The 25,136-nt window shown below is 42.1% G+C and overlaps 1 protein-coding gene across 1 annotated transcript in view; it reads left to right on the top strand.

Annotated features, from left to right (window-relative positions):
* Positions 1-424: 424 nt before the first annotated feature.
* The window catches only part of NYAP2 (neuronal tyrosine-phosphorylated phosphoinositide-3-kinase adaptor 2), a gene marked incomplete at both ends in the record, with an annotated part of 176,112 nt that continues 151,400 nt past the window's right edge, over positions 425-25,136 (top strand). Inside the window, one exon of the mRNA XM_081143223.1 lies at positions 425-645. Coding sequence (XP_080999349.1) covers positions 425-645 — 221 coding nt within the window. The remainder of the gene's footprint in view (positions 646-25,136) is intronic.

The raw sequence follows: 25,136 nt of genomic DNA, 5'->3' as shown, positions 1-25,136 counted from the left end.
ATGTTTCTTCCAAATAATTATATTATTTTACTTGAGACTGAACAGAAAAGTATTTATGGGGGTCAGAAATAAATGAAGCTTGGATCACATATGTCTTGTTGGTATAAGAACACGTTTTTGAGAAACAAAATCATGACTCTAATTCCATAACCGAATGTTTCCTTCGGGCCCCACACTGTGTCTGCGGCCTTATGGGGCCTTTCCGCGCACAACCTCTGTCCCCTTGCCTGCTGAGCTGGTTGCCTTGAGGGACTGTTGGCTGCTCAGGCGACATTCACTTAATATTTATTTCAAATACCCTGATTGTTTTCAGTTGCCAGCGAGACGCTGCCCTGCTGCCTGCAGTTGGGGCCGAGGCTGCAGCAGGGTCACGAACAGGTCCTTCTGTCCCTGTGCCCTCCCTGCAGGAAGGGTCCCTCTGCCCATGCGAGCCTCCAGGATGATGCCTGCCAGCCCCGAGGAAGACGCCGTGGCCGCGTTTCTGCAGTGCATCGAGGACATGGGCATGAAGGCCTACGACGGCCTGGTCATCCAGAACGCGTCGGACATCGCGCGCGAGAGCGACCGCCTGAGGAGCGAGGCGAACCTGGCCTACCTGCGGGAGAAGGACGAGAAGCGCCGGCGACAGGCCGAGGCCATGAAACGGTGAGTGCGGGGCCCGGGGCCCCCGCTCGGCCCGCACCCCGCCAGGGCCTGGGCGCTGCCAAGGTGCGCTGGGTGGCACCGAGCCAGGCGGCCCCTCAGCTCAGCACAGGCACGGGGCCCACCGTGGTCACCCCAAGGTATCCACCCGAGCTGCGCCTGTGCAGGTGCAGACGGGGTGGGGGGAGAGCCCGGTTCCCCCCGAGCGAAAGCTCCTGCTGAGCCGCCTCTTGGTAAGGGCCCGAGGGGGCCAGAGACACTCCCACGGCCGACGCTGAGCAAAACCCCGGCCTGTGAGGGGCCTTGCTTGAAGCTCCCGCACTGCGGCAGGGGCCAGCCTCTCCCCAGGGCATAAAAGCCTCGTTAGTCAGAATCCCGGAGCCCTGAGCAAGCTGAGCCTGCTGCTGCTCTCGCTGGCACCGAGCATCCCGCTCGCTCAGGCGACACGGCCCCTGGGCTGCGGCTCCCGGAGGGGGCGAGGGCTCCTAGGGCACTGAGGCCAAAAGGGGGGCGCACAGCTTCTCGTTTTCAAAAGAACGTCACACGCTCCCTGTGCGTGCGCGTGTGTGCACGTGTGTGTGTTAAGGGCTACAGGCAGGTGTGTGTTTAGTGGACTCTTAGTCCTTCAGTGGATGCCACTTACTAAGTGCAAAGTGCAGAATTTAGAGAATTAACCCAAACCTACTAGCTGGATAACTGAATGATAACAGCTAAGTTATTTGGAGAGTTGGTGGATTTTTCATCATATCTGGCATTAATGCTTTTGCTTGCTCTCTGTGAACATTATGACATTAAGGAAAATAAAATATTATTTTAAGGGGAACTATTCATGCTTATAAAAAGCTAGGTAAGGAGGCACTACTTTGATCATTTAATTACAAGTAACTTTACATGAAAGGTGTACTGCCCGAGATGGGAGCCCTATAGCTACCTGTCGGAAGGTAACTCTAAGCAGGGTTCGATGTGCTTCATGCGAGGACACGGCATCGTGTAGTGACCAAGGCAGACTGGAAGGGTGTAAGTTCAGACCACCAGGTGATGAAGAGCCTTATGAACCCTTATGTTTTATTCCGAAGGAGAAAAGCATTCATAGAAGATCGTTGAGCAGGGGTGTGACATGCCCCAACTGAGCGTTTGGCAAGGATTACTGTTTTCTTTGTATTGAATAGATTGGGGGGGGGGGCAGGTGAATGCGAGAAATCCAAAGGGGAAGCTTTTGCAGCAATTTGGGTGAGAAACGGTGGTGGTTTGGACTCTGTGGCATAACATGGTCAAATTATGGGAATCATCAGAATTTTCTAATTGATGAGCTGTAAGAGTTGAGGAAGAGAAAGGAATTGAAGGTGGTTCCCAAGGGTTTTTGTTGTTGTTGTTGTTTTGACCTTCCTGCATTGTATTTTTTGTTCTTTTGGCTTTTTTTTCTTTTTTTCTGAATGAGAAAAATGATGTTTCCATGTAATAAAATTATCAAAATTAGAAGAGGAGTCACTTTAGGTTAAACGGTGGGGAGATAGGAGCTCAGCCTTGGCAAGCGAATTTTGTAAGCCTATTTTAGGTGTCCAGGTGGAGAGTTCTGGATTGGCATTTGGGTCCAGGACTCGAGCTGGAGATCAAAGCCAGTGGTGTAAGCCTCTTATTCTACAGATTTCACAGTCATGAGCCTGGTTGAGGACACCTAGGACCAAATATTAAAGAGAAACGAGAAGGACAATCAGAGCTATTCCTTGGGCCACCTGACTGCTGACTTGAAAGGAACAGTAGAAGAATCCAGCAAGAACAGGCGGTGAGAGAGGAGAACCACAGAGGAGGTGACACCTCTGAGTGAGGTGACAAAAGTGATTAGAGAAGACAGAGATTTAACAGATAGACCAAATACGATGAAGCCTGAGACTCAACCAATGCCTTTCACCGCATTGGTGTTGTTGACAAGAACACTTTCTGTGCAGGGCTGGGGAAAAACCCACCGGGATTATGTTCATGAAAAATGGGAAGAAAGGAATTGAAACAAAACACAGAGAACTAACCATGAAGGGTAGTCGAAGCAGGGAGTGGAGTTTATGGTGCAAGTTTGCTTTTCTATTGTTTTTCCTTTAAGAAGATATAAAAACAGCTTATTCGAAATACTAAAACAAACAACAACAGAAAGGGAAATGCTGATGACTTGGGAGAGGGAGGGAAACTTACGGTGACGATGCCCTGAGGACGTGGGGAAGGCGGGGGGGGGGGGGGGGGGGGGGGGGAATAAGTGTCTCAGATTGGAGCACGGGCTGCTCGGCCATCGGCCATCATAGGAGAAGGGAAGCCACAATATGTGGGTGGCTGAGTGACGAATAACTGACGGAGCCATCCTGCATAGAGGCCCCAGGCCTGGCTCGCCGTGCACCAGACACCAGTTTATTATTGTATTCGCACTTGTTACATGCGCCTGGAATTGAAGGATGGTGTCTTGCTATCAATACCTCTTCCCCCGGTTTCCTACACCCTTCCCCCCAATATTTTTTCTGGAACCCTAATATAAGTGCAAATATCTTTGGGAAGGGAGAAATACTAGGAAAGCTTCCTAAGTTGTGGAGACTTCTCCAATGTCTTTCATTTTCAAAGCAGGACTCATGTACGGCATGAGAACATAGCCGTCCCTGGAGTTGTTGGGGGAAAGGGTGCAGAGGGGAACGTGAAAGGAGCCGAAGGACTGGCGACTGGATGGGGGAGAGGCTAAAGTGTGTGGCCTGGCGATCGGCCTGGCTGTGCGTGTCTCAAGTGATCCCACCTCAGTAGCCATTGCAACGTCCAAGGTCAACTTCATTTTGTTCATATGGTGGTGACCAGGATCCTGGGGCTCTGACAGTTAAAAAATATAATGATTTTCTATAGTATAAAAATCCGCACAGCATATTTTTAGAATTGCTTCAACATCACTAATAAGAAATGCATTTTTAATATTTTTGAAAACTCCATAGCAAGATTCCGGTCACACAGGCATTTTGGTGTTTCAGGGATGGCAACAGAGGCAGAATACCCTCATCTAAATTCCATGTATATTCCAATATTTTAACATTCAATTTGTGTCAAGTTGTAGAGAAAATTCACTGTGACATTAACAAACACAGTCTAATCAATTAAAATTCTTTATCGTGCCCGCAGAATGCCTTTTTCAGTATACGGTGTGATTTAATATATAGGATGCAAATGCTGGAAGTCTAAGGATGGGCATGTTTGACCTTGAAAAGGCATGGATGATAATTCTCTGTGAAATATGACAGTTGCAATTTCAGAAATGTGCAGAGTGGCAAGGATTGCTTAAAAAATGGAAATAGGATTTCATATGATTGACCTTCTGGATCACATATGTGCCGCAACGCCTTTTGTGCTGAAGTTGAGACGCTTACAACGCTGAGCTCTTAGAAAAAGAATAACCTCGCTACTTCCTCAGTTTCCTAAGACACGTCGGCTTTCTGAGCCCAATTCCTTATCTTTGAACTAACTCGAGCCACGTGTCACTACAAACTGTCTCGTTCCTTCACTCCCATTTCTCACATGGGATTTTATCCACGAAGACTTGTGGGTGAAAAACTCTACATAAATAAGAAGACAGTGTCAGTGCTTTCCTTCACAGCTCCAAGTAATATTTGGTGAGGAAGAGAGAGAGAGACTTAAAAGGGAAAAGTTAATAGAGGGTAAAATCTTATTTCAGGAGCTCATCGTTTCTGCTACTTTAAGCCCTAATGGTTGTGTGCAGGCGCTGTTAAATGAGATTTCCTTTCTATTAAGAAGCCCATAAGAAAACAAATGCACAAAACCTACAACTTCGAACGAGTGAGCTCCGAAATCCTGGCTCGTGGGATGTGTGTGGGTGGAAAGGGAGTCTAAGAGGATGGTGGGTCTCGAACCATTGGCCAAGCAGAGGCACCAGCCGTTCGAAAGGCAGCAGCTGGCGGGAGGGAGCAGGAGCCGGCCACAGGCCGCCTGCAAGGCCACGCCTGGCACCTGTGAGGCCTGGGGCAGGCTAGCCGGTTCCCGGGAACGCCTTGCTTGGAGTATTAAGGATGTTCGCCGAGGAGTGTGGCAACCAAAAGACCATAGGGTACGCCAGAATCGTGCTGGAGTCTGAGTTTCATTTCAAGTCAGGTTTTCTTTCTGGATTTTGGATCTAGTCCCTTCACTGTCTCATTTTACCATTTCTCAGTGTTTTAAAAACTGTAGAGTGGAAACCAGAGGGAAAATGAGGTGGAGGGGGTAGGAAAAGGTAAAAGGAGTCAAATATATGGTGACAAAAGGAGATTTAACTTGGGGCGGTGAACACAATGCAGTATACAGGTGATATGTTATAGGGTTTTACATTTGAGACATATAATTTTATTAACCAATGTCACCCCAATAAATTTAATAAAATTTAAAAATATGGGAAATAGTCCTTAAATAAATAGCAGCTAGAGAATTTGCTCCCAGTACATGCCTTTCTGAGTGTGTTTTCTATTATAGGAAAGGGCTGTACTTTTTCCCTAATGAACCAAATGCTACATTAGTGAAATTCTCCCAAACACTGCAAGTCTGAAAGACAGCTCTCGACTTCAGCAAAGTGGTTCTGGCACAAAGGACTACTTAGACTGATTAGGAATGTCTCTATTCCCCATGGATCACCTCAAGGGATCTATAGGAGGTTATATTTCCTCTTTAAAAGTGACAGTCAGAAATGGAATTAGATTACTTACAGCTCCTTTAAATATACATGCACTTGTATATTAGTATGGTTATTTTGAAGCTCTTTATATTAGGAGGTTTCAGTATTTCCTTTATTCAAAGAGAAACAAAGAATGACTGAAGCCCATTCATTAGGCCATAGAAAGAAAGAAGTAAAAATAAAAATAAAGGAAATGTTTCCTTAGCCTTTATTAAAACATTGCTACCTAGAAAGCCAATGGTTGTGATACCAAAGTTTTGAATTGGTTAATATTTTAAGTGATTACCCAAAGACAGTGACACAGAGAGCTCTTATTAGAGACATGTCAACAGTGACATAAATCCTCTTTAGATGGTGATGGCTCCTGGAATCATGCTCGTGATTTGTGACAGAGAATTTATGGAAATAAAAATACTTATTCAAGTGCATTTGAGTGAATGATGTATCCATTCAGTGCATCACAAATAGCTACTTTGGTCACAAATAGATAATATCACTGGGTCTGCTTTCATTGGAGGCCTGTAGAAAAATGAAATATCCTATTTGTATATCAAAAGAGATGGTAAAGCACCATTGCTCAGGTTAAGTGAGGATAGTTAAATGAACCAGCGTTCAGAAACACAACTTGGTTAACTTTCAGAAATACTTTACAGTCAGCATAGAAATACCAGTCAGCTGTAGCTCCTATGCTCAGAGCATAGGAAACAGCCCCCCAGAGCCCCCAGGCATATTTCTACCTAGAACTAAACGCAAATCTGCCGCCCATCAGGGTCTTGCTGGAACGAATCAGCTGATCTGATCTGATGTGAGTTTCTGACCTAATTTTGCTGTAGGACTCGGAGCTCAGGCAGAGAAAACAAGGTTAATGTGTTGATAAGTGGGCGAGATTAAACAGCAGACAGTATCTTAACAACCCTCTCTAATTTCGGCTTCCTCTTGTGTTTGTGATTAATTCCAATCACTTCTCTATTAGTCATTTCAGAGGACTACACGCTGCTTCACTTGTTTTTATGTGAACATCGTGCATCTGAATTTTCTTTTTTCAAAACTAAACAAGATGCCCGGATACTGGAGTCATGTTGGTTGCAACACCAAATGCATGGGGATATTTTTATTCGTAGAACCATATGATTAGAGGAGAGAATTCAATAATTCATCTTGCCCATCCCTCACTGACTGCTCTTTATTAAGCCAGAATCCAAATCTACAAGGCTGATCCTAAATGAATTGATTTCTTAAAAGTGTTCTATTTTTCTTTGTGGTGCTGGTGGGGAAAGTTAATATTAATGAGCATATCTATAAGGACACCACTCATGCTTATAAATACTAACTTTCTCCACTAAGCCTAAGGACATGACATTTGTCCAGTTTGGTGGTTGTGCCGTCTCACTTTGTAAGTCAAAACGAAGGCTGCCCTCTGGCCTACAGTTTTCAGTAAGGGTCACCCCAGTGCTAAGATAATTAATACACACTGGCCTTCATCTATTTACAATTCACATTGCATCTATATTTGTAATAGGGGTGATTTTAGGCTTTTCATTCAGTCACCTGCCAGGACAGATTAGAGGCCACCTGTAGAGGGACCTTTAATGGCCTCTTCTTCTTTTCATGTGGCTTTTTGTGAGCTGTTTATACTTTTGATTGTTTCCACTTTAATTACATCCTGGACCTAGCATTGACTTTTCATTTTAAGAAGCTCAGCGAATGTTCCGTAGCTGAAATAGACAGATGTTGGCAAGAGGAGGGGCTTTTCGGAGCCTCGCCCCATATGGGCTGTCAGTCAGCGCGAGAATTAAGCTCTTCTTATGCTGAGGAAATCGTAGCAAAGAGTGGACCTTCCAAACATCCAAGCCTATGGAAATGTGAATGATTGCAAAGAAACCCATTGGAAAATTTAAGGTAATGTTTCTTTTAGAAGTAGCATTAAATATTTAGAGACAGTTATAAATTAATTGAGCAATAGTTTTCAATCTAGGGCTGTTTCTTATACTCTGCAGGCTATCGGAGGATATTTTCAATCTTTAACTAAACATGGCCTTTATAAATTGTTCAAAATCCCAGGCAGGGGAAAGGAATTATTAAGGAGCAAGGCTATGAGTCAGGGGATTTTTTTTTAACTGCTAAAAATGCAGTATGGCTTCGGGAACATGTCTAATGTAACAAATGAAGCTGCTAGAGTAGAGGCTGAGCATGCCAATGAAATAGCTCCAAGGTTTCTGTCCAACTTCGAGGTAGCCCAGAGAGAACATCTTCATTCTAAATGTATGGGTCACCTCGAAATTAATTTTAATCATGAATTAACAAACGGAAAACCAAGCCCCTTCCCAAGATGAATCTCTGCTCAAAACACATGCCTCTAGTTGAAAGTTATTCTCAATAACATTCATATTTGGAAATGCGTGACAGAATATTCATGTCCATGCTAGAATATGAATATAACCAGCCTGCCGGGAAGCAGAGGGAGAAAATAACTCTATTTTGAAAAGCACTTTAGATAAGATGTACAAGGAAGATGCTTTAAAAATAAAAAACCAGCATTTAAAATCCATTACTTTAATTAGTAAATTGCATTTTAGTCTTTGATTTGAGGCTAAGTGTACCACTCAGCATATCCTGATATTTGAATAAGAAATTAAGTGGTTCAGCAATGAAGACAAGCATTACCAAGGAGACTTCTTAATTTTCTATTAGGCTGAGGTTTATAGGTATTGCATAGCTATTTTGTTTCTGTACAGAGTTTTTCATTAAGCATTTATTGACCCTCTGTTATACATCAGGCATTGTTGTAGGTGCTTGGGATAAAGCAGTGAACAAAAGAGTAAGTAATGTTTGCTTACCTTCATAGGATTTACAACTTGGTGAGGGTGGGGTGAGGGAGACAGATAATAAACGAACAATTAACATATAGAGTAAGTGAAAACGTGATGAGTTCTATGAAGAAAGCTAAACTAGAGAATGGGAGTTAAGGGTGTGGGGAGAGTGTGGGTTAGGTTGGTGAAGGAAAGGATCAGTGAGGATGTGACATTTGTGTAAAGACCTGAAATAACAGAGAAGAACCTTGCAAAACTCTAGGTGACAGATTTTCCAGTAAGAAGGAATATCCAGGGAAGAGGGTCCAGGTGAGAGCATCCCTGGCATGTTGGAGGAACTGCAAGGAGGTCCTGTTGCTTGAGATGCAGAGTGAGGTGGAGAGGGTTAGAAGATCAGGCCAAAAGTAATGGGGTCAGGTCTTGTCAGGTCAAGGAGGTCACTGGCTTTCACTCAACTGAGATGAGATGAGAAGTCACTGTCCTCTTTGGAGAGAGAGAACGCCATACTGTGACTTCTGTAAGTAAAAAGGGGATCCTTCTGGTCGCTGTGCGGAGTAGCAAGGGCAGAAGAGGTGCATGGGTTGTGTGGACGGAAGCTGGTGGCATGGACCAAAGCAGCAGCACTGGATGGGGAGGTGTGCGGAGGAATTGGAGACACGTTTTGAAGGTAGAGTTGACACAATTTGATGATAGATTGGATGTGTGGTGTGAGAGCAAGATAAGGGCATGGCATTCCCAATAACATATGGGAAAGACAGCCGAAGGAGGGCTTTGGGGGCAAAGGTTTTCACATTTTAATTCTGAGATGCCTTTTAGGCTTCCAATGGCTTGTGATTGGTAAGAATTTCATGCTTTGCATTTGATCATCTGTAGATATGAGATGGAATAATTTTATACAAATGTGAAACACTTTTATAAGACACTAAAAGTTACACACACACACACATTTAAGATTGAAGAAAGATTTTTTTTATAAATGTTTATCCAAAGGAGGTCAAGGGTGTAGATTAACCAGAGTGAATGAACAATTGCCTGGAGGTCTCTGCCTTTGTGTGGAGCTAGTGGAGTCTGTGATCTTGATTCTAGAGCTACATGATCCACACTTGCAGACGCTTTCCAGTGTAGGGCAGAGATAACAGTCAGTCCTGTAATGTTAGAAGCAAAGTAAAAAGCAGATGTAGGCCTACAGAACACTCGACGTTTCTGAAACATGTTCTGATGATGAATGGATGCAACTATTAGCCTTGGTAATATTCACTTACGACCATTTTGGCAATGAGGGAGACATCACTGTCTAGTTGATGCAATGGGACACCTTTTCTGTTCTTGGGCATTCCAATAACCTTGTAGATTATTACCCACTAGTAAAATGGAAATTGGGAGCAAGACTATGTGTGAGTACAGGGGAGCCTGACTGAGTAGTGGGAAACTCTTAGGGTCTGGCCAAAAGGTGAGATCAGTTTCTTTCACTTCCTAGCTTTAGTGAGACCCATAAAATATGCCTTAATTTTTAAAGTGAAGTTTACTCGTTTGTCAATCAGAAATAATATTCATTTTGTTGAGTTAGGAGAAAAAAACGATGCAACACATGTGGGTCCACTATTGGAATAGCCAACTGTCACTGCTTAGAACTGGTAGCTGCTATTATCATCATCATCATCATCATCACTTTATTGCTTTTATTGTCATTGTTACTACCTTTATCTTCCTCACGTATTGTGGCTATATTAATAATGACATAGGACACCATGTCCAAAAAGATTCTACCTTCATTTAGGGTAGAAACCAACACAGGGAAAGAAATGGGACTATTTGCTTTGAGCATTTGCAAATGACGTATGTACCCAGCCCCCAAGGGTGTATTTCTTATTTTATCGTTTTGTTTCATGTTCTCCATGTACACATATTTTTGCTCTTTCTGCTAAAATAGTTAAAATTACATGAGGGCTGAGAGAATTCCGGCATATGAACAGATTTTAAAAAGATGCAGTAATTGGTCGTTTTAGTCTTAATTATTAAACTGGCTTCCAAGAGCAGAGAAGCTGTCTCTTGTGCATAGTAGGTTTTGAAATATTTGTCCAATCAGATCGCATCGACTCACTGGGTGCACTGACATTGGGTTTCCCAAGGGAAATAGAAATAAGCTGGCATATCATGGGATGTTTCAAATGCAATTCACTCATGAATTCCCAGACATTTTCAGGGAACGACCCTGAAAGTTTTCCCTGTTGGCATAGAAGCGGCTAAATTTTTATTCTTTTCATGGACATGCATACTTCCTGTGGAAGTGCAATAACATTTAAGCTAAAACTAAACAGAGGAAGAAATAATGAATCACATCTACTACATATATATAAAAGTTAACAGTCTAAACTGGTTTTTCAAAGAAGGATGGTATGTGGTTTGACTTTTCTCCTGGACAGCAGTGAGTTTTGGACACCGCAGTGTAGATGCCACTTAAGTTTCAGCTACGCATGGGTTTGAGGACACTGGGGGTGCTGGGCCCACGACAGCCTCCCACACTTGGCCTGGGAAAGTGTGCCTCCTTCTTCCAGGCTCTTGAGGTGCTCACTGCAGCTCTCTATCCTGCTCCTTCTTCAAAGGGCACCAGAACCGCGTGGAGAAACTTGAGCCTTTGAGGATTTTCCTAGGGACCCTTAATCTCCTCGGATGCTTGATGTTAGATTGTCACATAAACTTTAAAAATTGCTTGAGTGCCTTTTATAATATCCCATTGAGATAGTATTTGTTATGGAGACAAATGACAAAACAGGACTGGAGGGCACTTTCGAGCAAGTTACCGCAATAGATCGTTTTTCAGAAACATTCTTTCAGAGGCTAATATTTATTTGGGGGGAGACATGATATTATGTGATTTACAAAAAAATAACAGTACTGGAAAACTTAAAACACACACACAGGTACTGAGGAAATATTTCCGCGGCGATCAGAGCCCTTTTCCTTCGCCTCCCTCCCAGGTGCGGAATTCCCGAGCAGGGCCCGTCCGATCAGGGTGCAACTAGAATCTGAAAAAATTTACCCCTCTGTTACTTTTAACGTGGTTTAGAAAAAACCCATTGTAATTAATGTAAATTATTCTCTTCTTCGTACCCGCCTCTGAATAATAAAACAAAGAGTTAAAAGATGGGTAGCTTGGGACATTTCTCTGATTTTTACCAAGCCCTGGGACGCCCCCAAACCTGGGCCGCTCCCGACTCTCAGCAGATCAATGCGAATAATGTGTCTGCTTTAGGAAACGTCCCAGGCGCTTTAGACTGCCTGTTGGACAGGCACATGGATCATTTCGAAAAATTAGTTTTCAAACAGCAAACCTTATTCTTAGGTTCTTTCTTCCTTTTCATATAATTTTCCTTTTACTTCTCCTTAATAATTTAGGATGTCTGCCTTTCCTTCGTTCCTGACTTGTGTGCTACTCTTCAGTGCCAATCGGTGCGTGTGCATGTGCGTGCGCGTGTGTGCCCGGGTGTGCGCTCCCATCCTGCTCCGCTGGTGCTCCCTTTTTCAGGAAGCCTGGGTATTTCACACAAACGTAGAGAAACACATTTCCAGAACATGGTACGTGGTTCAACAGAGAGCCGGGGGAGGGGACAGCAAAGGGCTGCCCAGCGAAGGCCTTTTTAGCAAATCCTGCTGCATGTATTAATAAGGAATGCTCCCCATCAATCTGCCGCGTGCCTTAGTGCTGTCTAGTCCAATTCCAGCGGAGAAATTGTTCCCTAAGTGTTGGTGGCCTGCCACTCAAATCACAATGCCAATAATACGTGCCATGCTAACGTCCCTGGACTCAGGGTGAACTTTCTCACAGGGTCAGACTGGACTAAACAGGTGACGGGAGGAATGCTGTGTGTCTGCATGAGCGCCACGGCCACAGCAAAAGAAATGGGGGGATCATCGGAGAGATAAGCAACAGCCTAGGAGGCTGTGAACCAGTCTACCAAAAATAAACTGGCAGGAAATAATCCAACCACGCATCGCTGCCTAAAGAGCCAGCTAAAAATGCCGCGGGGAGAGCGTAGCCAGTGCGGAGCTCGCCAGGTCAGGGGAGAGCAGCCCTGCGCGCAGAGGGAGCCGTCCCGGGAGACCAGGCCCGGGCGGGAATCAAAGCCGAGGGAAACAGCAACCAAGGCTCCGGGAATATTTAATTACAGCATTTCAGCTCGGCCCCTACCCGTGAACAGTTCTGTTGGGTGGTGGATATCATGACAAATGTTATCCCCCATGGCTAGCTGTCAGGAGCATTCGTTATTATAAACAGATACTTTTTAAAGTCGCGATAGAATATGCCTTCGGAAACTCTTGGGCTTGAACCCACACCATGTGGTTTTTCTAAAGAAGTCCGTGGGTTTCACATATGACCCGAAAATAAAAGCGCCTGCTTTTGAACCTGGAGCGCAAGGGAACGTGTTCTATGGCTTCCCACAAGGTTACAAATCTCCAAGGAGATTCCGTGCAAGTATGAGAGCGTTTGAGATGAGGTGGGGACACTAAGCCTGCACTGCTCTGTGACTGCATTGAGGTGCAGGAATGAAAGGTTGGGATGGTATTGGGCTTTAGGAAGGCATGCCGCTCGTGGGTTTATCATTAATGCAGTGACCCCGTCTGCCCCAGCCTTTCCCTTTCAATGCGACTTAGAATTCTAAAAAGAAGTCAGCTTAAAGGGGTCAGCACAGTCCCCTGTGTAAGTTGCCTTCATATAAGCTCTATCTTTAATTTAGCACAATTGGCAATCTTAGTGAGAGATAGACTGTGATTTAGTTAACAGGAAAACAGAATGACCTCTGCCACCCCAGAGTTGAATGAGAGCTCAGTTCAGGCTGGAGGACATCTCTGAGCTATTGTAGGAACAATAACCTGGGAACAAAATGAAATGGCCTCAGTGAGCTTGTGCTGAATGGGCAGGTGCTTTATACCATGGCCTGATCTCCTAGACAATTGTACGCATGTTTATTTTTCTAAGATGTGCTTTAACAATGTATGCATGTTATGGTACCTCAATCACACAAGATCAAACCTTGTTTTAATGAACAGGCTCAGACAATCAACCCGATGCAATAAAACTATCTCCACGTGCTGAGTAAGAGCTCTTGTTAGTTCCTGATATGGATGCAACATATTCAGGCAAACAAGGTGTAGCAGGGAATGGAAACCCTCACTACTTTCAATTCCATGAGCAGTCAGTTTAGTTACTGAAAACCTCAGCCTTTTACTACATGAATCATGAGGATGTTACCAGTGATGGAAATGAATGATCTTTTTATGCAATTGTCTCAGGTGAATAATTAGAAACAATATAGTTTCTATGATACTTGATGAAACGCAGTGTCATGCCTTTCAGATCACGCCTCATATATCTCAAAGTCAACATTATGTTTAATTTTTGTTTATATTCATGTCTGAACTTTGGAGAAAAGGGGAATTTCCCTCCCTCCTTTCAAAGTTGTTAAGACAGATGGGGAAAAAATGAACCTAGAAAGTGTTGTTTTGTAATAGAAATGGGGGTGGGGCAACGAATTAAAGTTTTCATCAAATTATTTTTCTCAGATATACGTCCTTTATTTTAATCAAACATCCCATTCGCATACTCTCTGTAAGTATTCTTTAGCCTCAGTTTGTATTACTCAAACCCTGGTTTTCACCTCTGAATGAAGCATGTAGCCACTTAAATAATATATCCCATGCTTAAATATACTGTGGGAAAAGTCTTCCATGCATGGCTTATAAATTAACATGGAATTTTTTTCAAGTTTTTAATAATGTCTTTGAGATCTAGAGCTCCAGAGTGATACTTTACCATTTATTTTGTTGGAGTCATAGAATTAATATAAAATAAAGCCAAAAATGAGGAAATTATAATTTGAGGGACTTCTACAGCCCTCAGGCTTGACTTCTGTAGTTTAGACTGGTAAAGGTAAGTAAGGACATTCATTACTAAGGCACTTATGGTATTTCTATGGCAGATACTGAAATGTGGTCAGGACATAGTCCTCCTAAAACCAAAGCATTAAATGGTAAAAAATTAGATACAAAGTAAGAAGAGAAGGGAAAGGGAGAGTAGAGATAAAAAAAAAAAAAATTCAACCAGGTACTAAAATACCAGACTTTGTTCCCTTGTTACCCTGTCTCTGAATTTATAAGTGAGCTGGCAAATGCTTGTTAGGAGTAAGCATGAGAGAACACTTGCAGCTTTACAAAGGGAGCCAAAGTAAGAGCCTGGCATATTCTTGTCTCTGGAGTGGCCCTGTTTTCTCCCACTCTGGAGTCAATGAGGACTGGCTCTAACATAGCTACAGGGTAAGGGAGCATGTGCATTCATACTAAAGGTACAGGCCACTGCCCTTGGTGTGTGTGTGTGCATGTGTGTGTGCGCGTGTGCGTGTGTGTGACCCATTGATAGATTGCACACAGAGCATTTCTCACCAGGAATTTATCCAACAAGTCAGGGCACTTTGGTTATTAAATTGAGGTCTCATGTTAGAAGCCATTAAGCAAATTATTTAGCGCATTTTGCTTTAGAAGGCAAGGGCACAAGTACAATATTTTATAACTGGTTAATTTCATGCTGCAATTAAATTCTTGACACATACTTGGAATGGGAAACTTAATGTTGAGGGGAAAATTAAAGAGGCTTTCTATTGTCAAGTTTCTGTCTGAAAATGGACTTTTTAACAGAGGTCTATCTAATGCATTTAAGAATTGACATCTTCTGCCCCAGGGCAGGAGGGAAACTACCCATAGTGTAATCTAAGCAGAAACAAATGTTTGGGTTTTTACATTTGTTTTATTTTTAGATTTTATACAACCAGTAAGAGTTGTACTATAATAGATTTTAGCAGACACTTCAATGAAGATAAGTTTGTAGCAAATCATTTTTATTAAACAATGAAATTGGCCTAGTTCAGTATATACGTTATGTAAATGTTTAATTTTCACTTTGATGGCTGACTTAGGAGAAAGTGGAATAATTTGTGTGTGTGTGTGTGTGAAAGAGGAATATTGAGGTTTAAACTCAAGTTTAAATTCATTACAGTGGGTGACATTCAGTTAAAGAAAAAATAAAAAGTTTGTTAAGAATAAATTCTTAATAACTGAAATTAAAAGAAAATGGCAATGTCCTCTGGAAAATTAGTTTCCTGTATACTTCTCTCTTGTTTTATATTTCTTTTATTTTTTTCTCTACATTTTTTATATTTTCACCTGAACCTATAGGAGAGGATAGCAAGTGTGATCTACAGCATCAGACTTCCTTGCAGGACAGATTTTGTCCCGAACTCTTTCTGGCTGTGTAACCATAAACCAGTTACTCAGATTCTCCAGGCTATGGTTTTCTTCATGATAAAGTGATCGGGATAATAATAGTACCTACAGCTTAGGATGACCCCAGGCCTATGAAGGGCTTGACACAGAACTCACAGCAAGCTGTGAGCATTAACACCTTTTCACTGAAATACGCCCCCCACGAGGGTAGGGCTTTGCTCTGCTCACTGCTCTGTCCTAATCACCTAGGATAATAGATGCCCAAGAAGCATATTTGCTTGATGTATTGAATAACTAATGATGTGATGAGACCTTATTTATTAATTAATCAGAAGGTAGCAACATGATGTAATTATAGGGGATGCTAAACCTTCACCCTGTGAAAATATCTCCTTTGATATAACCAATGTCATAAATCTCAAATGTGTAAAATTATTCTTTTGGCTTGCATATTGCTTCACTCTTTAGAAGACAAATGAAAAGACAGCAATTAGTATTATTAGTCAGTTTTGCCTTACCGGACTGATTTATTAAACTTATTTCCAAAAATAGGTTACAGAGCAGGGTGTAAAATTAAAACTGAACCAAACAATGGCCAGCCCCCAACACAGAATCCCATTCAAAACAATGAGAGTTTAACAACCTGGAATTTTTGTAAAGTGATTCAGATCTTTGCTGGAGTCTCTTAAAGGATAGCCATGATGTCCTTTAATTTAGAAAACCCAACGCGATGACTCTCCATGACTCTCTCTCCCATCTATAATCTTCTAATAGTCCCCACGCCAGGCAACTCAGGCTCTCCCTTTCCTGCCCTTCTCTGGAAAACAACAACAACAACCCTTTATTGTGTAGATCAACGTAACTCCTCTGGATTTGGGGGGTTGATGGGGAGGCAAGAGAGGTTGACTCTCTCCCCTTCAGATTTTGTGCCGCACCTGAACTCTGCACACGAGAGCAGGTTGGGCTGACCTAGCAGCACAGCATTCTTCTTCCTTGGGAAGTGAGGAAGACAATGAAATTCATAATCACTTGTTGTCTGAAATCTTCATTTTTGTCCCAATCATAGATGACTATTCCTCTCTCTTCATTGTGAGATTGAGTTTCTTCTCAATATAGGTAGAAGGCTGGAGTGTGGAAAAAGTGACTGAAATTGGAGTTCTGAACAGCATTTCACAGCTGTGCTTTTACAGAACCTCTCCCTCTACCTGAACTTACCTACTCAAGTGCCCTGTAGTCCACGGGTCAGCAAACATTTTCAAGGAGTGATTATTTTAGGCTCTGCAGACCATGCGGTCTCTGTGGCAACTCCCTAACCCTGCTGCGGCAGGGTGAGGCACCCCGTCAATACCTAATCCAAGGAGTATGGCAGTGTTCTAATAAACTTTATTTACAGAAGTGGGCGGAGGGCCAGATTTGGCCTACAAGCCATGGTTGCCCAAACCCTGCTAGTCCATCTGTTGGTTTCGTTGACCTGATTGTCACCATCCAGGCCAATTTTTCTAAAGGGAATTTCACTGCTAATTTGCCCTCCCTGAACATGTGGGCGGGGAAAGCATTAGGAAGTTGAGCTTCAGAACTGTACTTACTGTTGAGCTTTCTAGCTGGATTATTGATCCAGATGTAAAATACAACTTCAAAGAAATTTGAGGGGAGTTTTGAAGTTCTAAGATAGCTAGTTTTCAAGAATTTGCATAATGTAAGAAGAAAACATGTAAGTAATCATTCAGAGATCACAAGAGCAGCTACCATTGATTCAGGGCTTGTTTTATATCAAATACTACACATTTTTCACATGCTATGTCTACGTAATCCAGATGATATTTCTATGAGGTGGGTTCCATCACTGGCTCCATTTCACAGACAGACAAGCAGAGTCTTAGAGTCTTTAAGAAGTTTGCCACGATCTCATAGTGAGTGGCAGAGTTGTGGCAGAGCTCAGGTGTATCTGACTCCAAAACACAGTCCTGAAACAGGAGAGAATAATGCCTTATTTTTAGGGTGGCATTTGGATATGAGAGATGGTCTGTCCATTAGTTGTTTCTACTTGGGTCGAGGAGACCTGGCAGGTCACTTGGGCAGCTTCATCAGAATTTTAAATTAATAATTGAAATACTCAACTTGCCTTCCACATAGTGATACTGCAGAGAGCCCATAGGACATTCTGAGCACCCAGAAGGTGACAGAAAGGTTACATGTCCACAATCTAGTTCTTGGGACAGCTTTTATATCAGGTCCATAATGATGTATTTAAATTTTCGCAAAGTTTCAACACACCTGGAATTTCTTTCAATGTCTATGATATTTTGAAGATCAACAAAAGGAATCTTTAAAAAATTCAGGTAGCTAAAAACTCCTTATAACATAAGCCTCAGCATGGTGAATGATGAAACAATGAAATTATGGTTCACATATTTTTAAATTGTATGCTGATAATCCATTGGCTATTTTAGATAAATTCTATATTTGAGAAAAAACAATAAACGGACATAGTGCATTTGCTTACAGAATCTAACATAAGTGCTGAATGTTTAACCAAAGCCGCAAAAGCTTCTTCTTCCAGTGATTTTCTTATAGTATTAATCTAAATTCTGGTGCATCTATGCCAGAGCAGCATATACCAAAAAATAAATAAAGAAATAAATACAACCCAGTTTCAGGCTATGCGCTTACCATGGCAACCCCAGCATCACATGGTGCACACGCTCGTCCGGAGGCAAAGAGCTTCACGGGCTCGTAAGCAGACACACACCAGCCTCCCAGCCATGTGACTTTGCCTACAGTCAGCAGCCTTTGCCAAAGAAACGTGTCAGCGTAAACCGATAAACTCGGGGTTATCCTGACTCCTGCAATTCTGTGTTCTTCCACCTGCTCACTCGTCTTCTCTCTCTCTTTCCCTCTCCTGACCTCTCTTCCTCATTTTCCCAATCTTTAAAGATGTATCATCTTAGATGCTCTCAAAATAATCCTTTCTACTGAAATCTCCAGGACTCTAAGAAAATGTTTTGCAATTTTAGGGTCTTATTAATCTCCTTTTCAGAGCCTTAGAATATTAATAACATGCAGCCTTTCCAAAGGCTGACAAAAAAAATAATGTCTATAACATAAATGAAATTTTCACAAATTATTTAAATTCTCTTCTTCAGTTTAATGATTTGCTTAGCCATTAGGATCAAAGTTATCTGGTAAGTAAAATGTAGGTTATCTATTGGACTGAACCAAAAAACCAAGATAAGTGCAGGCCCAAGTAAGAAAACAAAGCAAAGAAATCAAGTTTTAGGCCACATTATGCATTTTAATTCTATGTTTTGAAAATAGTGATGAAAGCACAACAGTTCCATCTTTTTTCAAAAGTTATTTCAAATCTCAGAACAGAGTCTTAATCCACTTGGGCCACTCACATCAGTTAGATGCTTTCTGTGTGCTGCGGCCGTGGCAGGATCAAAGCACAGCAACAAAACGCAGGCTCTGGACTACGCCTCTCCAGTATCGCTTCGAGACTCCACCAACTGGCAGCTCCCAGGGTCCTAAGGATGCTAATTAATGAATCTTGTGATTTGTGGTGAAGCTTTTGAACTTCATGGGAGTCCATTTTCAATTTCCAATGCCAGTCAATCAGACTCCAGTGCTATTTCCCAAGTAATCATGTTTATGTGCAAATGTTTTTAGTTAACAGCCATTGGATAATTGCCTGCCTCTTCTCTCTCTCCCTTCCTCCCTCCCCCTCTCTCTCTCTCTGTCTCTGTCTCTGTCTCTCTCTCTTTCTCTCTCTCTCTTCACACACATGCATTCCCCCCCCCCCCCAAATGAGCTTGCAACCCTTTTGGAAATGATCCAGAACAAAATCTCATCAGCATGTTCTGGGAACTCATTTGCAAATGCACTTCTGGGTTAAGAAGCCCACTTACAAGACCAGCAGGACCACGTCGCATCTACTGTGAAAACAGGAAGGTTGAGGAATTGAGCATAGCAAGAGTTGGCCAAAAGTTCCCACAGTGAGCAAAGTCTGATGTTTATAAAAAAATCAAATCAAATGTGAGACAATAATATATATACATATTATAAGTATATACGTAAGGCCTTAGAATTTATAATGATGATAATTTTAAAGGTCTTCACTGCAGAGGCTGACTGTTGACCCTGCATGCACATTTGTATATGTTATACATATCTGTTTGGATTTAGTTAATAGAAAAACAGCTAGCGTAAAGCCATCTTGGTACCTATGTTCAAATACCTATATGTCTATGTCTATGTCTATGTCTATGTCTATGTCTATGTCTATGTCTATGTCTATGTCTATGTCTAAGTCTATGTCTACGTATCTTCTCCAGCAGACCATTTTTTCTGAGAGCTGGAGCTAGCTGTGATTCAGCCCAGCACCTTGTGAAATCCTACTTAGGGTACCAGTTCAACTTTTGTTACAAAGGACAAAATAACCCTGGTTTAAGTAAGGTAAAAGACTCTCTCCCTCGCTCACCTCCTCTGTGACAGTCCAAGCAGAAACGGCCCAGGGCTGAGAGGGCATCTCCATCATGCTGTGGATCTAGACCCCTTCGTAGTTTTGTGTTTTTGTCGTCTGTCTTCCCCATGAATATTCCCTCTTATAATGTCAGATCTATCTCTGCTCTGGCTGCTCCTACCACATCTGCATTTTAGCTACCAGTAAGGACAAAGGGATCCAGGTTCCTTTATTTCAAGGCATGGCCCAAAATTGATACTTTCTTTTCCCTCATAACTCATGAGCCATGACCTACTCACATGACAGCACCTAGGTGCAAGGGACATTGGAAAATGTAGTTTTGAGCTGGGCAAGAAAACAGGTTTTGATTGAGCATCTTGATGTCTCTGCCACGGCTGATTTCTAGGAAAGACGTTACACACAGCGCTTAGGACATACAAGCTTCTCAAGGCCTAAAGAATATTTGAAAATGGAAAAAGGATATTGGCTCCAAAATATAATTTAACGAGTATCTAATAACATACCTATTATGTGTAATTTGACCAAATTCATTAACTTGTTTGCTTTATGTTCATAAAAAGCCAATTTTTTGAAAAACAATATTTACATTGGATTTCCTCCCATTGCCAAAATCCTAGTATATACAAATCTGCTGAAAAATTATAGCCCATCATAAATTAAACAAAAAATATGTAGCTAAATATTTTTAAAGGGCAAATTTAAAAATATTTTAAAATTTTACAGCCAATAATATACTAAATGGAATTATATGTATACATTTTAGTTTGTTCCATAAAGTTGCATAAGGAAGTCCCATAACTAAATGATTTAATAGTCTTCAAATGCTCTTTTTCAAATGGGCCTGAATAAATGATTTTAAAAATTGTTATAATTAAGCAGTTTAAGGAATAAAATGTCAGCTGTTTCATTAAGCTGTGTTTTGCAAAGATCAATGTTTATGGGATGTAGAGCTGACTGAATCGAATGAATGGGAATGACATGTATCTCTATAATTATCACACACGGGCCAATATATTTTAACAAAAAGATGACTAGCAGCCAACTGCCTGTGAGTTTCTCCTACTCAGTGACAAGGGAGGGTTTGTGTGAATACTGAAGGGAAGCGTTCTTTGTGTTTCCCTTAGGAGACCTGGGGAGAAGGTGGCAAGGGCTTCGTTCTGTGCTGTAAAGGATGCTGCGTAAAGACAGCTGAGTACCCAGGGAAGGCGCAGCAAGGGGTGGGGTTGGGAGCAGCTTGAGTGGCCTCAGGGACAGCTGCCACTCCACCCTCTGCTACAACAGCTTCCTAGACGGCTTGAAAGCTGCTTAGGGATTTCTATCAGCCATCACCCACAGTAGCACCAGTCTTTCCGTGCAAAAATTAGAGGAATAAACCTATTTCTTTTCTAGAATTCTAGCAGAACTTCGAGTATTTGGGAGTGAGAGGGGGCAGTTCTTTGAGTTATAAAGTGTGATACTTATGCAACTGAAAGGAGAAATTTGAAAAAACATGCTTTGGGTTGCCATGACAGGAGAAACTATTCCTTTATTTTGAAAACGCTCAACGTTCAACTGATACTGTCTATTGTGTGCCTGCATTAGTGACAGGTATCACGATGTAGAACATGAACTTGGGGGTGCTCTATTAAACCAGCTGGTATTTCCTGACAATGAATTTCCTCTGTAAACTTTCTGCTCTGAGGACACCGTGTTCTTTTATAAGAGAATTATATGGACAGTGCCACTGTTGTAGATGGTACAAGGTGATATATTATAATTAACATATTTGATGTGTTTCTTTAAATCAAAACACTGTTATGTGTGTGTGTGACACATACACACGTATGGAAGTCTGACACTGGTATGATTAGGAAGCAGCTTGAGCCCTTCACATGCGATCAGCCTCGCTTATCTGGGGCAGACATCAGCCCGGAGCAGTTCCTCCGCCGGGCCGGACACTTGTTCTCTTGAGCGATTGCACAACCGGCCACGAGAGCTCCCCACGCAGGCCTGGAAAGCGTCCTGGGATGTGAAAGCTTATTTTATCTCATGATATTGCTCTTCCTGCACCCGGACCCCATAGTTTGTGACCTCTTCACTAGCCTTTTACCTACATATTTTCTCTTTGATTTGCTCCTTTTGGGTGACATTTCTCTTCCGAATTTATAGCCCAGAGAGTGGTTATTTACCATCAAAGATCTTCAGTTACCAAATAAGCATTGAAAGAAAGCTACGCTAAGGCATAATTAACTGGGTGTATCTACCTTTTATCCAATCTGTGCGGCAGGGAAAGATGGGGTCAGAAGGGGAAGGTGCCCTATGTGAAGAGACAAGTGGACTGAAACTCAGCTGCACTTGTATTATCGATACAAAGGAGAGTGAATTCAAATGGACACTCCTGAGGGTCAAATGACATGTTACATATTAGTTCAAGTCTTCAAAAATAGCAGTCAAAGTGGAGGGTAAATGGGCCTAATTTGACTTAAATGGTCAAATACTCAAATCTCCTTATGCCCATAGCTATAATCTGCTTCCTGATTTAGTTTTCTTTTAGCAGAATGAGTTGTCTATCCTTACTAATAATTAAAATGCTCATGAATTTTCTATGCATTGATATTCCTTTTACTAATTAATTTCCTTGCAAAGTATCTACTTCAGTAACTTAAAGGGATGAATTTATATTACAGCAGTTACTCTTCTTGGTTTTATGTCTCAATCATACTTAAGCAAACACATACAAACACAAGCACATATGCACACTCATTCGGTTATTAAACATACATTTATTATAAGACCATATGCCATAGTGGAAAAAAGCTTGGACCCTAGAAACAGATCAAGATTTAATTTTTGGCCCCACCACTCACTCTGAGCATCAGTTTGCTCATTTGTGAAAGAGATACTGAGACTACCTCCCTCAGGGGATGGTTATAAGAACTCAACAAGGTGAGGCATGTAATGTGCCAGATACTAAGTACTAATAAATACAAGATATTATTTATCGATCACCAACTGGGTGCCAGGTGCTGAGACTTGAAACTGTGTGATGAACTTCTTACTCACCTCCCTGCCTCCAGCTCCTACTCCCCACATCTAGACCATTTCACATGCGATGGCCAAATTCATTGGTCAGATCAGGCCTCTTCCCTGACATTTCCCATGCTTTTCTTTTGCCTATAAAATAAAGAACAAACAATTTTCAGTCCAGCATTCGAAACGTATTAGTTTGTTAAGGCTGCCATGATAGAGCACAGCAAGCTGAGGGTGGCTTAAACAGCAGAGATTTAGTTTCTCACAGTCTGGAGGCTGGAAGTCCGAGATCAAGGTGTTGGTGGGGTTGGTTCTTTCTGAGGGCAGTGAGAAAGAACTGAGGCTTGCTGGCAGCCTTTGTCATTTCTTAACCTGTAGAAGCCTCACCCCGGTCTTTGCCCTCATGTTCACATGGCACTTTCCCTGTGTGTGTCTGTGTCCAAGTTTCCCCTTCTAATAAGGACTCTAGTCCTATTGGATTAAGGTTCACCCTACTCCAGTGGGACCTCATCTTGACTAATTACATCTGCAATGACTGTATTTCCAAATAAGGTCATATTCGGAGGCACTGAGCATTAGGACTACAGTGTAGGATTTTTTATTTTAGTGGTGGTGGAGGGAGACACAATTTAACTGGTAGCATAAAACTTGTCATATCCAACTCTCTAACTTAATTCTGATTGTTTCCCTCCAAAAGGTAAAAAAAAAAAAATCTTGCTAGTCCCTATACACACCACTCTTTCCTGACCCTCCGCCTTTTACTAGCATAAAAGATTCCCTTTTGCAATGCTCCAGTTCTCAGGTGAAATTCTGCCTGCTTCGTATGTATTGCCTTTTCTCCAGCAGCGCTGTCTTCCCCCATCTTATCCCTGCTTCAAAACCTTTCCTTCTCTGAACTTCTGCCATATCAGAGCCTCCCTCCCTCAGTGGGGTCTGGAGGTGGGGCTAGAGGGCAGATACCCACCGGGCAACAGATGGCTTGAGGAGCAATAGGAACACCCCAAGGAATTCGGATGGGCTCTGCAAAGGGAAAGAAGAGCTGACTATGAAATGGAAAATAGAGTTCAGCAAGCTGTAGCGCACCCAAGGAATGTAAGTTAGAATAATCTTGTTTGATGCCCAGACTCCAAAAGCAAGCATCTGTGACTTCTGAAAAGGTGGTGGGCACTTCCCATGGCCTCTTACAAAGCACTTGGAATGGCTTAATGTCAATAATAAAAATGCTTGTTTATGGAGGACTCGGTATGTGACAGGAGTAAAGGAAATCTCTTGCTCCTTCCTGCTCTAATCATCTAAAGATAAGAGCTGGTACCAAACGGCAGTCTGACTGTGTTTTGAGATGTGTTCATGAGCTGAGCAGCAGCCAGATTACTCCTGTCTACTAGTAAATATCATCATGCCTGGCTCCAGTACCTGGTGGTGCTCGGTTCTCTACTCTGAGAACACACTGCACACAGATCACCTTTTGGGGGGTCCTCCCACTAAACAGATAAAGTGATCCTGCAAGGTAATTCTAGGGGCTTCTCTCAGAAAAGAAGGGAACTTTTCCACCATGCTAAATAAACTCAGATCTGCACATCTGCAAGTCTAAATGAGGCCTTCTTTACTGGACTTGGTGCTTCACACACATCCTCAAACTTAATCGCCTTTCAGGTGGGGCTTGGAGAGGTTAAGTAAGGTACCTAATACCAAAGAGCTAATATGTTTCAGAAATCACATTAAACCTAGCCCTGTCTTACTCCAATGTCTGCTTTTACCTATTGCATCATCTCAGCTCTCTTTCTATAATTTAGGAATGAAGATATTTATTCAGACAGTCACAGATGAAATGAGGGTATTGATTCCTCTCTCTCTCTGGACTAACATAAAACATGCATATGGTTGAAATACAGTGGCTTAGAACACGATTCATCTTTTTTTATTTTATGTGTACCTATTCAGATCTTGAGTCTGTTCTTAATAGCAAGACTACCTTGTATCTTAGTATGTGTCTCCTTAAACCTTTACTCTGCCCAACCCAGTACTGAGTACCTAGTAGGTGTGTCAAAACCTTGTTCGCTGGTTTTGAATATTTAACTTTACCAGGAATAGGAGAGTTTTATTGGGTACATATGAGTTTTATCTGAAAACTACCACATTATGTAACGCCGTGAATAAATGTGGGTATATTTACAGTGCTATTGCAGTGGTTTTAAGAGCCTGCCACAGAACAAAAGATTCTGGCAAGTGCCTTAGCTTTAGC

This window comes from Miniopterus schreibersii, assembly GCF_964146895.1.
Source record: "Miniopterus schreibersii genome assembly, chromosome: 7".
Classification (NCBI taxonomy): Eukaryota; Metazoa; Chordata; class Mammalia; order Chiroptera; family Miniopteridae; genus Miniopterus; species Miniopterus schreibersii.
The sequence above is the reverse complement of the archived record's forward strand: the minus strand, read 5'-3'. Positions and strand labels throughout refer to the sequence as shown.